The sequence below is a fragment of the Physcomitrium patens genome, chromosome 19 (genome assembly GCF_059467195.1).
Source record: "Physcomitrium patens ecotype Gransden chromosome 19, ASM5946719v1, whole genome shotgun sequence".
Taxonomy (NCBI): domain Eukaryota; kingdom Viridiplantae; phylum Streptophyta; class Bryopsida; order Funariales; family Funariaceae; genus Physcomitrium; species Physcomitrium patens.
Window position 1 is genome coordinate 11562181 of NC_143428.1, and position 18455 is coordinate 11580635.

At 29.8% G+C, this 18455-nt stretch overlaps 1 protein-coding gene across 2 annotated transcripts; it reads right to left on the bottom strand.

The window, feature by feature from the left end:
* Window positions 1-63: 63 nt before the first annotated feature.
* Window positions 64-1825, bottom strand: LOC112295696 (uncharacterized). Of its 2 annotated transcripts, none has more exons than XM_024547554.3 (4): window positions 1587-1825; window positions 1018-1203; window positions 578-620; window positions 64-422 (listed from the first exon to the last, which is right to left on the bottom strand). In XM_024547554.3, exons 1-4 carry the CDS (start codon window positions 1587-1589, stop codon window positions 352-354), a joined length of 303 nt encoding a protein of 100 aa, XP_024403322.1. In that variant the 5' UTR covers window positions 1590-1825; the 3' UTR covers window positions 64-351. The 2 variants fall into 2 exon arrangements, with proteins under 2 accessions (XP_024403322.1, XP_024403321.1); XM_024547553.3 differs by having other exon boundaries at window positions 64-428.
* Window positions 1826-18455: the final 16630 nt, after the last annotated feature.

Genomic DNA, 18455 nt, shown 5'->3' on the forward strand with positions numbered 1-18455 from the left:
AATAGGAATTCGTAAGTACAGTTGGTAGAACTACCACAATGAAAGGATCATTACACCTGTGTGTGAAGAACTTTGTAAGAGGGATCAACTGTCGGTTATTTCGGAAATTTGCGTTGCGATTTTGGAACATTAGAAACCACATTCCATAAAGGTGACTCACAAGCACACGTTCTAAAAGGTTTGATTGCTGCCCTCTTCAGTAATTTTCACACGAGCGAGGTGTTTTCTAAATCATCCTTCTATGGACGATCCTCACATGCTATCGATTTCACACGAGAGATATGTGGCTATCCACCCTGATAAAATCAGTCATGACAATCAAATCCCTCTAATCCACGAGCGGCAGCCTCTTCAGTTTAAGTCTGGATCAATGAGATTGGCATGATCTGCCGGCTTCTCAATGTTGACTTCCTCCCAATCACCTGTTTCTGCATCACCATAGCAAATGTTAACGAAACATATTACAAAACACCGACATCTAAAATAAGACCAGTATAATCAGACGACTACCCTGGAAACCATGCAAGAAATATGGAACTTAATTCTGGATGAACTCCAAGACAAAAGCGTCACTCACCAACTATCTTCAAAGTAAGTGCCACAACTGCATCATTCTCCACCTGCAAAATGCACATGAGAGGCTGAGCACAGAGTACTTTTTTCTTACCGACAAAATTCCTGCGTGTAAAAAAAAAATGTGATTGATTCAGTTGTATTTGCACTAATCTGGTATCATGCTTTCGTTTAAAACATCAGCAGCCGCATAATTAAACAAGAGGCGGCACACCTAAAAACTTGTCGGTTACAAAATCTCAACTTAGAAACACGATCGCAAATCAAGCAACAGCATTTGCAACAATTGAGAAGGACAACTTAAAATTGTAATCAAACTTAAATTTAAAACACTGCCTGCAACACAAGGGTAGTTCTAACAAAACCAGACATTTCTGCAATGTGTGTTGCTACCGAAGACATGACCAAAATACGTCATAACAATTCGTTCGATAGTTCATTCACCTTCTGATCGGCAAGAGTTTTGTTATCGTCAAGCACAGTATGTGAAGGGAGCAGAATGAGGCGCTGCTGATCCACAGGCACATCACTTAAAGCGTGCAGCTTATGCTTGGTTTCGACCACAGTCTCCGAGGGATCACAGTGAAGAAAATATGTTGTCTTCTTGCGCTTCACTCTAATGAACATCGCCTGAACAAACCAGTCGCAAAAAAGTGTAACCAACAAAAAAAAATAAAAATAAAAATAAACACACATACACACACCAACATTTTTCGCAAAGTTACCTCCACACTTGCACATTTTAGCGGGAGATGCATTTTCACTAGCCGACCTAACGAAGATCGATCCAACAGACTCCAACTCAAAAACCTACTTCACCGCAAGAGTACGCCAATTCCTAAAACCAACCAAAAAACAAGAGGATCAAACAAGCCCATCTAGAAACTCTGCACATTGACCATACCCTAAACACCCCACCTCGTCACAGCACAACCAACACTGCAAAATGAGAAGACGCACAATCACGGGCAAACACGGAATCGAGAATCGCTTAGGGTTGATGCACCACCCACCATGATGGAGGTCGCGCAGCTGTGAAGGGATCTCGAAAATTGTCTCAAAATTCAGCTACAGACAGCGCTTCGAAGCGTGGAACATGATCGGGGTGCCAGATGCAACGAGCCAGCGCCGTGACTACAACCCTGATGATCGCAAGCCCCGCGCATTTAATCTATCCAAAACCAAATGTTCTCGCCCTGATGCGGCGGGCGGGGCAGCTAATTCGGGGATGATCGCCGCCGATTGCACGCTCCCCCCTCCCACCCTTAGGCCCGCGGCTTCCAGATCTCGCTTTCTAGAGTTCGCGGACCGGGGTGGTGGGGTATCACCGTGTGATTTGGAGACGATTATGTGTCGTGTTGAGGAGGTAGGGTATTACTGTGCGCGGGGACGCTCGTGATGAGGTTGATTTATCGGCACATTTGATTTATCAGCACATTTTAGTGAGGAATCAAGTTACATGCACACTCCAAGTTGTTATATGAACACCCAAGAAAATAGAAACATGGTTTATTAAATTGACCAGCAATTGCAAGGGGTCAGGGGTGAGATTGACATTTGCATAAGGATTGGGAACATAGAAGGGAACAAGGGCTGGGAACATCACCTAGATTAGGGACATGGACTGGGAAAAGTGCTGGGGTTGGGACTTGCATTGGGATTGAGTAGTGGAGGAGATTTGGTACTTGCACCAAGATTATGAAGAGGATGTCTCAAAGCAGCCAATTAGAAGCTTTGGGTGTGCATATAACAATTTGAGATGTGCTTGTAGTTTAAGCCTTTATTTAGTAGGCTATTAAATCTAAATTGTTGTTTGAATTTATTTATGTTGTAACATTTGGTGTAGTGCAATAATGATTGGTTGAACTATAATAGAATATTTAATTGATTTATACACACACATATATATATATATATATATATATGAAATGTTAAAATGACCCAGACTTTTGTGAACCCCATTGTGAACATGTCTAAACCATCATTGCACCCCTTCAGTTCCCATCTTCGTTCCCCAATTCCCCAGCCCCGACCCCGCCAGCACCTGTCCTCGTTTGGGCAATGTCACTGCATGGAATTTATGGACTGTTATCGTGCATGCTCGGCTCGAAGTTCAAAGCGGCTCAGCAATGCTTCAGAATTCGGTGCTGCAATTGAATCAGAGCATGCGGATCGTGAGCACAAACCTCCTAAACCGGAACGAAAGACTTACAGACGAAATAAAATAATGATCTCGTATCAACCTGGTTTTGAGGTCGATGCATAATGGAGCGGACGCTATTATCGCCACAACTTGTAGCTTGTTTAGAAATCGGGCTCGAGAGCTGCGATGCAGAGAGTGCATATGTAACATTGGCTTCACCATTGCACTTGGATTCATGCCTGGTATTAATATGTTACACTTATTCATATTCGAACTTTGAGTCTAATTTATTATGAGTGAGTTGATTTGTTTCCAAAGTCGGCTTCATAGATTAGTCCCTTGATCAAGTACATTGATGTAAACAACGACGTATTGGCCATGAAAATCAGCTACCGAAACGCCGCAAGCAATTATGTCGGAAAAAGATCTAGCAATGAAGGAAACAGCCAAAGCAGGAAGCTCCCTTGATACAGAATCTTCACTAAAATACCGTTCTACATCACGAAGAGCTGCAGTGCGGCCGCAGAAGAAAACCTTGAAGCGGGAAGCACAGCTGAGTCGAAGTCGGCGTTCAAGTAACATCAACAGGAACATGGTAGTGCCCAAAGCGGTGAAGGACATGGTCTTTCCCTACGAGCCCTTGTCGATCTCCTTTGAATGTATTAATTACTATGTCGGCCTGCCCCCTGAAATGAAGCATGAAGGTGTGATAGAGAAGTAGTTGAAGCTGCTCAGCAACATTACAAGCTCCTTCAAACCTGGTGTGCTGACAGCTTAAGTGGATGTGAGTGGAGCTGGAAAGACGACTCTCATGGACGTCTTGGCACGGAGAAAAACTTGCGGATACGTAGAAGACGACATTAGAATCTCTGGGTATCCCAAAGTGCATGAAACATTTGCCAGGATTTCGGGATACTGCGAGCAGAATGGCATCCATTCCTCTCAACTCGACGTGCGCGAGTCGCTTGTGTACTCTGCTTGGCTTTGTCTAGACCCCGATATCTCCGATGAAGACAAGCTGAAAATTGTGGACCAAGTGATGAAGCTGAGCCCTGTCGAGCATGCATTGGTGGGGTTGCTTGGAACCTCCGGGTTGTCGATAGAGCAAAGGAAACGTCAGACCATTGCGATAGAGTTGGTGGCAAGTCCTTCCATCATCTTCATGGATGAGCCTACCAGTGGCCTCGACACTCGAGCCGCTGCCTTTGTGATGCGCACTGTGCGCAACACGGTGGACACGGGGAAGTCTGTTGTATGCGCTATTCATCAACCCAGCATTGACATCTTCAAAGCTTTTGATGAGTTGCTTCTTCTGAAGCGTGGAGGACTGGTGATTTATAACGGGCCATTGGGACACAATTCTGAGGAGCTTATCGAATACTTCCAGGTATGTCAAGGGATTGAATCTCTCTTTCATGATCGAGATACACACTTTGCTAATACTTCGGTTTCACTTATTTGTACATATGGTAATGTAGCAATAAGGTGCACGGGGATGATATTATGTTTGGTCGAGCTGTACTTGATAGGCTATCCCTGGAGTTACCAAAATCAAGAAGGGTACAACCCAGCCACGTGGATGCTGGAAGTGACAAACAATAGAATTGAGGATCAACTTGGAGTGGACTTCGCAATGCTTTACTTGACATCGGACCTTTACTGGTAAGCCAAATTTATATCCTTCCAGACACGTTCAGCCACTCTTTCTAATTATCGAACTGTGTAGTGATGTGAGGCTGGAATTTTGAGATTGATGTGAGATGGGTGGACTGGAATGCAGCTGCAACGTGCAACTTGTAGAGGAGCTCAAAACTCCATAATCAGGTCAAAAGATTTGTGCTTTGAAACGAAGTACTATCAAAATTACTTCAAGCAGCTGAAAACCATCTTGTGGAAGCAATTTATCACGTACTGGCGCAGTCCAGATTACAACCTCGTACGCTTTATCTTTACGCTTTTATAGCGTTGATTTTGGGCAGCTTGTTCCTGGAAACACACTTGCTGAGAATAATCAAGGCCGTGATCGAGCTCAGTCGGATGAGGTAGGGTAGGCTGAAAGAGGAGCAGGGCGATGCGACTTCATCGTGGACGGGGCGGGGGGAACGGGGAGAACGGGGGGAACTGGGATGGGGCTGGAGGAACAGGGGGAACGAGGACGGGAGGTGAAACGGTGCAATTATGGTTTGGACATGTGGGTCAATTTAACAAAAGTCTGGGTCATTTTAACATTATCTTATATATATTAAATGGAATATTAAATCAATGCTTTAAAGATTTAAATTAACATGTATGTCTCCACTCTGCTCTACTCCCACATTGTTTAGGGTTGCACACTTCCTCACCAATTTCTCAATTTTATACTTAGTGTTGATTATGCAAGGAAGCAAAAATGGTAGAGAATGAAACTCTTGGAAGAATTGTAATGGAGCAATTTAAAAAAAGAGTAGAAAATTTGAGTGCAAGAGGTTAATTGCAAAGGTACATATATGTAGTATGAAGAATATTTTACATTATAAGAAAGTTAAAAAAAATTGCAAGTAAATTCTTAAAAAAGACCAACTTTAAAGATATAACAAGAAGAGAAGTCTTTGAAGATGCTAACTAATGAAAATGATTAACAATTTTTTGTATTTTCATAAGAATTAGTTGATTTAAAATGTAGGTAGATTGATTTAATATTCTTCTATAGAAAAAAAAAATACTCGTTTTAAATATAATTTATTATTAAATATAATTGTAATATCATCTTGCACTTATTTTCTTTAGAGATCTAAGTCTATAGCATCTCCATGATCTTTTCTAATGTCATTCTTCTTCTTTCTTCTACAATTGATTTTATATATATATATATATATATATATATATATATATATACTATCTAAATAAATTACAAAAATTTATATACATATAATTTTAAATTTATTTTATTTATTATTCATTAAAATTTTACATTATTATATATAAAATTTTAAAAGATTAAACAAGATTTTTGGAAGTTTATTTTTTTCTTGATTTGTAAATTAAAAATAGTGAAAATGTTGCTTTTATATTTTTATGAAGCTAAAATACTATATAATAAAAATTAAGTCATAGATAAAAATAATTAAAAAACATAAATAAAAAAATAAATAAAAAAAATAAATAAATTTTATATGTTTTATTATTTTTTGAACTAAATTTTAATGTATAATAAAATATTATGATATTGTGATATTTTTATACATTTTAAAAAATATTAAATAAAATATTATATATTATGAAATAAATTTAAAAAGTCTGCATAAAAATTGTTGAAGTAAATCGAAGTAAGGAATAATTATGGAGTAGTGAAAAGCCTCTATTAAAATAAATTGATGGTAATCAAAGACTAAATATTGTTTTTCAATTTGAAATAAGATCTAATTGTAGATATCATAGAATCTTGTTGTCATAGATAGGATCTTGTAAAGACCAACAATAAGGCATCTCAAATTGTATCTACTACTTGTAAGTGATGGATTGTAGATGTGAGAGACAACATATTCTACATATTCTCTTATGTGCTTATTTTTGTGTTTTTAGTAGAATTTGTGCTTTTATCTATTAGGTTCTTTAATAGATTACATGCCCACACATGCTTAGGTAAATAAAATATATCTTTTATTTATTATTGGTGCTTTTTTGATATTTGAGTAGATTAAATATTTATTTATTAGTTTTAGAAATTAGAAGTATTAGCTTTTACTTAGATATATATATATATATATATATATATATATATATATATATATTAGAAGTTTCATATTGTTTAAAAATGATGAGTTTTTCTTGGATAATTGTATCAACTCCTTGAGTAGACTCTTATTTTTTGTAATAGATATATCATATATAAAATAACTCTATTCTATTTGATTTAAAGATATATTATTTATTTAATAGCATTTTAAAATAATAAAATAAAATAGTAGATTGAAAGAGTGTTAAAAGAATTTGTAAGACTTAGATAACTTATTAAATACTAAATTTTAGCATTTGTGAATAATTAAAAGAGTAATTTAAAAAAAATATTCTATCTTTTCTATCTTTATAAGACCTCAATTTCCTTCAATTTTCTTTTTATCTCTTTTTTGCTTAAGTAGAAGTATTACTTAAGGTTTAAAATGACCATTAATAAAAATAGAGGCTTAAAAGTCATTGAGAATTTTCTTATAGAGAATTTTTAGTATTAAATGGTTATAATAGACTTTTTGTTGGCAACTTTGGACATTTGAAATATTGTTGATGATTATAAAGATCCTCTACTAATAGATATAGATGCCAAAATTTATTAAAAAAAAATACAATAAACATATAAAGAAGGTATTTTGAACCATTATTTTAAATTTGGTAAATACCAAATTTTCATATTAACTTTAATATATATATATATATATATATATATTCCAATAATTATTTATATAATTAAGTAGAAGTAGGTAAATGTAGATTGATTTTATAATATCTTCTAAAAATATTTTCTAAAAGCTTTATAGATGCAGTTTTGACTTTATACATATTTGTAGTTGATTGGTAGGTTAAAAATTTGGTTTATAAGTTAATCACATACTATACGTATTGATAGCTTATAGAATAAGTTGTTTATGTGGTGCACATATAGATAACTTGCCTTGCAAATTAAGAAATGTATCTAGCAAAGTCAAGACTTATTGGAGGTCTTATAGAAGTTCATTACATAGCATTTAATTAGAGAGTATATATGGAGGTAAGAGTGAAGCCTTTTATTACTCTTGTCAATGCCTTTTTAGTGCTTAGTCTTATTTTAAGACTTTCTAATCTTCTTGTCTTTAGCAATAGCTATTAAAATTTAATATTATATCATCTTTGAATGATTTTCTAATTTTTTTGAATAACATAAGAGTGTATTGAGGATTTTTTTTTGAAATTCATGTCTATGATATATTATTTCTTGTAAAATTACAAGAAAATTTTGAAAAATACTTTGAAATATCTTTAAAAGTAAGAACCTATTCAACATCTTTTTCATAAGATACAAGGTTTTTAGATAAAAAATGGAATAAGGTATAGACTTGATTTCTCATATTTACAAGATAAAAACATGTCAAGGACATAAATTAGAAGAAAATACATAAATTTAAAAAATTTGTGTGAAAATAAAAGTCATAAAATAGAAATAAAGTAGTATATATATTAAAAAGAAATTAGAATGACTATTTTCAAAAGAAAAAAAAACTAAAGATTCTTGAATCTAGACTAGAAACAAGAAAGAAGTTGATAAGAGTGAAGAAGGCTTCATTCTTGCCTTTATATATACTATCTATCTAGGATCTATGTGGCAATATTCTATAGGATCTCTTAAAATGTATTGACTTTATATGACACATACCTTGACTTGCAAGGCAAGTTTTTTATATATCTGCCATATATTTGGCTTTTTTTTCAAGCTACCAATATATATGGCACATGAATAGCTTATCGACCAAGTTTCTAACCTATCAATCAACTACAAACATATGTAAAATCAAAACAACATCTACAGAGCTTTTAAGAACCTTTTCTAGAAGGTATTATGAAATTAATCTACTTTTACCTATTTTTATCTACTTAAGTAATGATTATAGTAAGTATATATCAGTGATATTATTCTCCCTTCTAAGAATGAGTTCTACAAGAAGCGGTGATCATATGTTGAGAAAGTCTAAGATGCAATGAATTATATTTGCCACGTATTTTAATCTTTGTTTCGTTTGAAAGTAGTTGATAGGTCTTCTCAGCCATCGGTAATGTCCCATTCTAATACGGAAAGACCACCTTGTGATTTGATCATTGTTGAAATCTTCGTAACTTCTTCCAAACAAAACATTTGCAATTCTATTAGGAGTCATGCCTGCTTTCAATAAAATCACCAAATATCGAGAATCTTTTCTCATGTCGTGATATTAAACACGTTGTATCTTGCCATCTATTTGAAAAAAAAACATGTCATTTTTGAAGATCTTCTTTCCTAATTCGTCGTCTTGAAGGTTGTGATAATTACAATGTCTCCTCTCGTAAGTTAGCAAATGATGGCTTTTGAATTAAGTTTGCCAATTGTTGGTTCTCCATCTCATTGATGTCATAATTATAGCCTTAATCTAAGCCTATAGTAGTCTATCTTATCACAAAGACATTGAAGTCTTGATATTATGATGAAGTAATTATACCTTATTACCTACATTGAATTGTGGTTATTTCTTTCAATAGGCATTTGCGTTGACTGTTTGTTGTTCTTGAGCTTCTTTTAATTGCACTTTTATTGTTACATGTAGCTTTGATAAATGATTTGCCAAATCTTTTGTCGTAGGATTATTAAGTTTTAAAAAGTCAAAAGTATCAAGTCATAGAAGATAACTATAATTGGAAAAAAAGGTATTTGTCATATAAAAGAATGCATCATATTATTATAAGCAAATTCTGCCAATGGCAAGAAGGTTCTCTAATTGTCTTATTGATAATTGATGGTACATCTTAAGTATTACTCCAAAACTTGATTTATGTGCTTTATCTATCCATCATTTTGAGAATAAAAGGTCAAAGAAAGCTTTATATCTACCATTAGAATCTTAAAAAGAATTTTCTAAAATCTTGGTACAAATTGAGTCCTCTTATCTAATATAATATCTATCAATAATCCATGATATTGATAGATATTATCAAAAAAAAGCTTGGTAGTTTCTTTACATATGATAGATTTTGTGTATGGTATAAAATGTGCTATTTTGATAAAATATCTACTATCGCAAATATAAAATTACATAAACATGAGACTGAAAGATCCATAATAAAATCCATAGAAATAAAAGACCATGATTGTTCTAGAATAAGTAATGGCTGAAGAAGTATATAAGGTCAATGATGAGGAGTTTTTAACCTTGAAAAAATGTCACATGATTGATTAAAGTCTTTTACGGCCTTTGACATTTGCAGCCGCCAAAAATCTCAGGATATTAGCTCCAAAGTCTCGTTGTATCCAAAATGTCATGGCACTAAAAAATCGTGACATGCTTGAAGAACATGTAAACATGCTTCTTCTTTTAGAATATATAGGTGCCCTCCAAAATAAAGTAGGTTGTTCTTAAGCTCAAACTTAGAAGTATTACTAGACTTAGAAGAAGTATTCTTGATATCATGAACAATAGAATTAGAGGACATACTTGATTGAATTTATTTGAGAAAAGTTGAATCAACAATTAATATTGATTTCACTACTCGAAGATGAAATTATTTTGGCTTCAATAAAATTATCTTTTATTGATCAAAAGTTGTATCTCATTTTTTAGGTGCAAGATAAAAATATCTAAAAAGAGCATTGAACAAACCTTATTATTTTTTTGGCTGATAAGTGATATTAAATTTAAATCTTAACAAAGACATGCTCCAATAAATCTGACAATCATTCAAAATATGTGCTGTCATGAAATACTCAAGATTCTTGTGATGTGTATATATAGTGATTGGATTGGAAGCACCTTCTAAATAATGATGTTGTTTTTGAAAAGAATCCATGAGTACAAAAAGTTCTTTGTCGTAGATCTCATAGTTAATCTTGGTTGTTGAAAATTTCTTAGAATGAAAAGCTATTAGGTAGAGCTTGTCATCTTCTCTTATTTGTGACAAAATAACATCCACAGTAAAATCTAATGCATCTAAATCCATAAAAAATGCCTTCAAAAAGTCGACGCAATATAAGATTGGTGCTAAAATAAATGCCAACTTGAAGGCTTCAAAAGATGTTTCAGCTTCTTTGTTCTAATTAATTTTGTCTTTGCATGTAAGATGTGTAAAAAGAGCCACAGCTTGAAATAAATTCTTAATGAAGATCTAATAGTTATTGACAAAACTCAAAAAGCATTGCACATTTCTTAGTGTTCTTAAAATCTTCGAATTTATAATAATTTGAACCTTCTTCGGATCCATTATAAGTCCTTTGTTAGAAATTATATATCCTAAGAAGTCAACTTGAATAGTGTGGAATATACACTTTTTCAATTTGGCATACAATTCTGCATCTCTAAGTTTTTGTAATACATGACAAATATGATCTTCATGCTCTTTTGTGTTCTTAGAATAGATTAAAATGTTGTTTAAATAATAACAATAAAATCATCTAAAAACTCTCAAAAAGATACTAGTACATTTGTGAGTATAAAAGGTATGATATTATAACATTTCAAATGATGTATGAAATTCTTGGCTAAATTCTAATCAATATATTTTTTGAATTTAGCCAACTTATTTTGTGATAAATTGTAGATTGGACCAAATAGTGGCTAACTTCTCTCTCTAAGGTTGATTGAACAATCATGTGAATGATGCTCTGAGAGAATAATTATATTTTTTTTCTCAAAAATATCTTAAAAATCTTAATATTGACTTAGAATGCCACTTGAAGTCTTTCCTTCATTAAAAATGAATGTGGCATAAATAACAAAGGACAATCTTTCTTTTGTAGCATGTAAGAAAGCTTTTACACTTGCAAGTATGGATTTGGCTACACTAGACTCATGATTTTTTACAAAACTCTTAATAGTGCTTTAAAAAAGTCAAATTTATGAGAAATCCAATCTATTAGATAATTATACTTTTTTAACCACAATAAATCTAAAATAACTGAATTAAAAGGAGATCTAATTATATTGAAAACTATGCAACTATTATGATCATTTATTGTTATATCTATAGGAAGTGTTTTATGAGTAATATCTCAAAAAGATAACAAACAAGTATATTTGACTTCTACATGTAGGGGTTTAGTTTTTATACTAACAATATTCTATGGCTTTTAACAAACTCTTCATCTAAAAAATAAGCTGAGGCTTTTGAATCTATCAAAGCAAAAGCTTTTTAATTATTAGGTCCTAAATATTCAACTATTATAAAACAAAGAGAGAGTTTTGAGGAGAAGATAGGACCTTCATTTGTATAAAAATCTAGCTGCATAGTCCTTATTATAATTGGAAAAATTTACTTTTTGACATTTTCTCATTTTTGACAATTATAATCCTCATTTTGTAGTGGTGTCATTTTTTTGGACAGTGTTGAATAGTGTGCTTAACTTCTCCACAATATAAACACAGTCCTTTCTGACAATGATGAATCTTTTCTTATTCAATAAGAAGTTTAATTATATTGCATTAATTTGTACATCTTCTACTTCTAGATGTTTAGATTGAGACGTTGTCTATATTGTCATTGAATTATAATAGCTTGAAGGTTTTCTTGCACGATTCTTAGATTATAACTCAAAAATTCAATTATCACACTTCATAGCAAAATCAATTTTTTGACTCAATATCTGAGGATTAAAAAAATTGAACATCAATTTTTTTACCTTATATTGTAATCTATAGAGAAATTAGTTGATAAAAGTAGCATCATCTTACTTGACATCAATTGGTGGTTATTATAATTGTGAATCATATGATATCACTGATCGATTGTCTTATCATAAGATATAAATTTTATTAGTTTCAACACAAATTGCATCATGTTCTCCATAGATGGAACAAAAATCCACCAAAAAAGCCTCCAAATTATCCAATATTAAATCTTGTCATTCAAAAAAAAGATAAAAACTATGATAATGTTGAACTTGAAAGAAGTGTACTAATGAATCTAATTTTTAATCCTAGCATTGGATAGCTTTGGGATTGAAGTTCAATCACAAGTTATACTTGATTGAAAAATCTTCAAAACTTGGATTTTGTGCCATCAGACTTCTCAGATAAAGCAACTTTGGGTTCTTTAATACTAGAAAGGTGTTTCATTATAGGAAAAGAGATGTGATTTAGTATAAATGTTGAAGCGGCTCCAATCATATCACTATCTTTACGTCTTGCCATTTTTGTTGCTCCAAGTGGTGATAAATTGAGTTGATGCACTGCAAGCATTAATTTCCTTAATTGCTCTTATATTTGTGTTATTATACTCTTTATTTTAAGAAGTTCTATTATAATGATATTTAAAAAATAAAATAAAAAAAATCTAATATTGCTCAAAATAAGCAGAAGAGAGGACTTGAAAACAAAAAAGATACTATGAATGATATTAGTTTAGAAGAGGATAATCCACAACTTCTAATACACTTATGTCTTATTAAGAAAAAGAAGTAATCCACTCTTAATCAAAGAAAGATAAAGCTCTAATATTGTAAGTATACTCTTATCAATCTGTCAAGGATATGAATTGGAAGAAGATGCATAAACCTGGAAAATTTGTGTCAAATAAAAAGTAACAAAATAAAAATAAAGAAGTATGTATATTAAAAATAAACTAAAATAGCTATTGTCAAAAGATTAGAAGTAAAAAAGAAGTTGACAAAAGTGAAGAAGGCTTCATTATTGCCTCTATATATTATTTACTTAAGATCTATGTAGCAACTTTCTATAGGACCTCCAAAAACGTGTTAACTTTGCATGACACTTATCTTGACTTGTAAGGCAAGTTTTCTATATGGCCACTACATAGTTAGCTTGTTTTGCAAGCTACCAACATATGTGGTACATGAATAGCTTGTTAACTAAGTTTCTAACCTATTAATCAACTACAAACATATGTAAAGTCAAAACAACATCTAAGAAGCTTCTAAAAAGCTTTTCTAGAAGGTATTATGAAATTAATCTACTTTTTCATAATTCTACCTACCTAAGTAATGTTTATATTAGATATATATTTGTGACAAAATCTTAAAAAATAAACTTTTATTGTTGATAAATATTTAAGAAAATATGATATAAGCATGATATTATTGATAAGTTTATTTGATTCTTATAATGGTCTTATCATTGCTTTGGAATCTACCCAAATAGAATATCTTATACTCCATTATATAACAATAAGCTTAAGCCATAGAGTTACTAAATATAAGAAATAATTTGTGATAAAATAGACTATATTGCTTGAAATTTCTTTAAAATTAAATGAATAAATACAGAGAACATTAAAAATATGAAGATTATAGATATAAGAAATGATTATGCATTCATAACGAGTAAAATAAGCTTTTATAATTTCCATATATAAAAAAATTATAGATTTGGATGTTATTTAATATATGATATTATTTAAATATTTATTTGATACTAATAGTTCTATTTTATCTACTAATATATGCATAAGATATAATGTCATAGAAAAAATTATTATTATGGATTTAATTGTTGTAAATTTAGTTGTAAAAGATAAAAATAAAAAGATAAGTTTTAAAGATATCTTTTGTGTATCTAAGATGACAAAATGATTTCTATTAATATATAAAATTATGATAGATAGTTTCAACATCCAATTTAATATAGATAAATGCTCTGTGAATATATTGATTAGAAAAATGGTATTAAGGACAAGAACTTAAAGCAAATATATCAATAAGTGAGACATATATCAAAAAGAGATGAAAAAATAAAAATTAGAAAGTATTTATATTTAAGAAGAAACTAGAATGGCTATTTCCAAAGACTAGAAAAACTCAAGACTCTTCAAATTAGACTAGAAGGAAGAAAGAAGTTGACAAGAGTAAAAAAGGCCTTACTCTTGCTTTTGCACATACTATTTAATTAAGAGCTATATGGCAAGATTCTATAGGACCTCCAATATGTGTCTAACTTGTAAAATATATGTCTAACTTGTAAAATATATGTCTAACTTGCAACATAAGTTTCATATATGTAGGCCTCATAATAAACTTGTGTTATAAGTAGCCAACATCTACAATACATAGCCAACTTATTTGCCAAATCTTGATTCTTTTAATTACCTATAGACACATATAATGTCAAAGTCATAACTATGAAGCTTTTAAAAAGCTATTCTATATAATATTTTTATTTTTATTTTTATTTTTTTTATATATTTATATTATTTAAGTAATTATAAGAATAACTATAAATGTTTGTAATATTAGTCTCTATTTAGAGATAAGTTTGACAATGAGTAGCGAACACATATTAATGAAGTCTAAGATGCAAAAAATTATATTTGTTACATATTTTGATCTTTATTTCCTTCTAAGGTAGTTGATAGGTCATCTTTTCTATCAATGATGTCTTATACTAAGATGAAAAGACCACTTTGTTATTTGATTATTGTTCATGTGTTGATAACTTTTTTCAAATAAAAAATTTGAAATATCATCAAGAATGATTTTTACTTATATTAATATCACCAAATATCAAAAGTCTTTTTCAAAGTTGTGATACGAGATGCATTATATCTTGCTAGCTATTTAAAAAAATATTGTTCTTAAATAGCTCTCATATACATTCACTAATATTATATCCATATTAAAGTATAAGATATTTTGGTGTTTCCTTAAATTTAAGACTTCTTCAATTTCAAATTCTTGATTGTTATCTACTTTTATAAGAAAAGGTTGTATTTTTTATTTTATTTTATTTTTGATATATCTAATATTTTGTATGGCTCAAGAAAAAAATTATTGGATATGGGATAAATCTTTATAGACTCCAAAAAGTATAATTAATAAGCAAGTGGATTGATATATTTATAAATAGAAAATAGTCTAAGTCTACAATAATCCAACTTTTTACAAAGATAATTAGTTTTGGTATTATGAAAAAATAATTATACCTTATTGATAATATAAAATTGATATTATTCTTTATAATAGATATTTGCGTTGATCTTTTGTTATTCTTGAGTTTTTTTTAATTATACCTTTATTATTGCATGTAGGTCTTATAAATAAATTTTTAAATCTTTTGGTATAAGATTATCAATTTTTAAGAAGTCAAAATTATTTAATTATGGATGATAATTATATTAAAAAAATATTGAAATATATATATATATATTATTTTATTATAAATAAACTTTTTCAAAAGCAAAAGAATTGTATAATTATCTTCATAGTACTTGATGGTACATCTTAATCATTGCTCCAAAATTTAATTCATCCATTCTATTTGTCCATCAATTTGAAGTTGAAAATCTGAGGATAGTTTTATATTTACTTTACAATATTGAAAAAAATTGTCTAAAATCTCAATACAAAGTAGATCCTTCTATCTAATATAATATTCTTTGATAATCCATAGTAGTAATAAATATTATCATGAAAAAATTTAACTATTTTTTCACCTATGATAGATTTTATACATAGTAAAAAATGTACCATCTTAGTAAAACAATCTACTATCACAAATATAGAATTTTAAGAACTTGAGACAATAAGATTTATAAAAAGATCTATAGAAATAAAAGACCATAGTTTTTTTTATATAAGTAGTTATTGCAAAAGTCTGTATGATTGATGTTGAGAAGTTTTTGATCTTAAAAAAATATCATAGGTTTTTGTATAAAGGTTTCAACTGTTCTTTATATTTAAAGTGACCAAAAATCTCTTGAAATTAATTCTAAGAGCTTATTATATCCAAAATTTCTTAAAATTAGAAAATTATGAAAAGCTTGAAGAGTACGTAATCAAGCTTTATCTTTTAGAACATATTAATATTTTTAAAATAAAATAAATTATTCTTGAACTCAAACTTTGAACTATCATGAGAATTAAAATAAATATTTTTAATATTATAAATAAGAATATTTGAGTACATACTTAATTGAATTTACTTTAAAAAAATTAATTCAATAATCAATGTTGATTTCATTGCTTAAATATAAAATTATTCTTGCTTCAAAAGAATTATTTTTTGTTAATTAAAAGTTACATTGCCTTCTTTTGATGCAAGATAAGAATATTTAGAAAGGATGTCTAACAAATATTATTATTTTTTTAACTAATATATGATCTTAAATTCAAATCTTAATAAAAAAAATATTTCAGCAGACTTATTAATGATTTAAAACAAGTTTGGATATGAAATACTTGAGGTTCTTTTGATTGAATAAATAGTTATTACATTTGAAGTGCATTCTAGATAATGATGCCCTTCTTGAAATGAATCCACAATTATAAACGTTCTTTGTTAAATATCTTTTAGTTGATTGTCATTGTTAAAATTATTTTTAAATAAAAAATAATATAATAAAGTTTGTCATCTACTCTCATTTATAATAATATTGCATCTAAGACAAAATCCAAAGTTTTCTTTTATATAAAATATTTTGGAGAAGTCAACATAATATAAAATTGGTGTTGAAATAAAAATTATCTTTAAAATTTTAAATGATGGTTTTACTTTTTTATTCCATTTAAGTTTGTACTTACAAGTCAAATATATAAATGGAGCTATAACTTGAGAAATTTAATAAAGATTCAATAATAATTATCAAATTTTAAAAATTATTTAATATTTTTTATTATTTTTGAAATATTTTAATTTATAATAATTTAAACTTTTTTAGGATCTTTTATAAGACCATCATTTGAAATAATATATGATAAGAAGTCAACTTGAGTAGTGTAGAATATACATTTTTTTTTCTTAAAATATACTCTTGTATCTCTAAGTTTTTGTAATATTTAAAATTCATGCTCTTTTGTGTTTTTAGAATAGATTAAAATATTATCTATATAATAAATAAAAAAATTATCCAAAAACTCTTAAAAAATATCATTTATAAGATGTTGAAATAAAATTTAGATATTTATAAATCCAAAAGATATGATATCATATTTAAAATATCCATATATGATTTAAAGTATAATCTTTTATTCATTTTTTTTATACATACCAAGATAAATATTTTTTATAGATCTATTTTTGTATAGATCTTAGCTTAATTTAATTACTTAAGAAGTTCAAATATTAAAAGTAGAAGGTATTTTTTTTTATAGTAAACTTGTTGAGCCTTTAATAGTCAATGAATTAAAATTTTCACTGATTTATGTATAGAATATATAAACACATAAACATTTTCATTGATTTAACTTGTTGGCTAAGTTTTTAACCTACAAACACATCTAAAGTCAAAAAATTATTATTGAAGCTTCTAGGAAGCTATCTAGAAGACTTTATGAAATTAATTTATATTTAGCTACTTCTATTTAATCATATAAGTAACTATTGGAGTAAATATATATGCTTGTGACATTACTTCTTTTTCTACGGATGAGTTCTAGAAGGAGTAGTCATCATCTTTCATGGATCTTTATAATTCTTCATTTTAATTTAAATAGATGTCGTCAATGAAAGGCCTCAACTTTCTGTGTCATATTTGCAAGTTTCTTTGCTGGCTTTCAAATACGTTCATTAATATCATATTCATACCAATGAATAAGATATTTCAACCTATTTTGGTATCACCTTGAATTTAAGACTTTTTTCACCTCAAATTCTTAATTATTATCTACTTCTATAGAAAGAGGTGGTATTTGTCTTCTTTCAAAGATATTTACTATCTTATATGGCTCAAGAAGGAACACGTTGTCGTATTACGTGCTTTCCTGCTCGAAAATGCACCGGGCGTTTGGCTGTAGAAGGTAGTATAGAGATTCGCCAATATTCAAGTAGTCTATCAATTTTTGACTGTTGGAATATAAACGACTGCAAGAATACATCGTAAATCTATACGGATGCCCTTCGACTGCTCGCCGAAGTCCTTTTTGTCCCAACCGGTAGGTCTCTAGACATTACAGAGAACCCCGAACAACCCAAACTGCTAATCTTCGATACCGCTTTATACTCACGATCTTGTATCCACTGACTGTCTTGTTAGATTAACTCGATAAATTTCATTCACTCTGCATACTCAATCCTATAGACACCCTTTTAATTCTTCATCACAG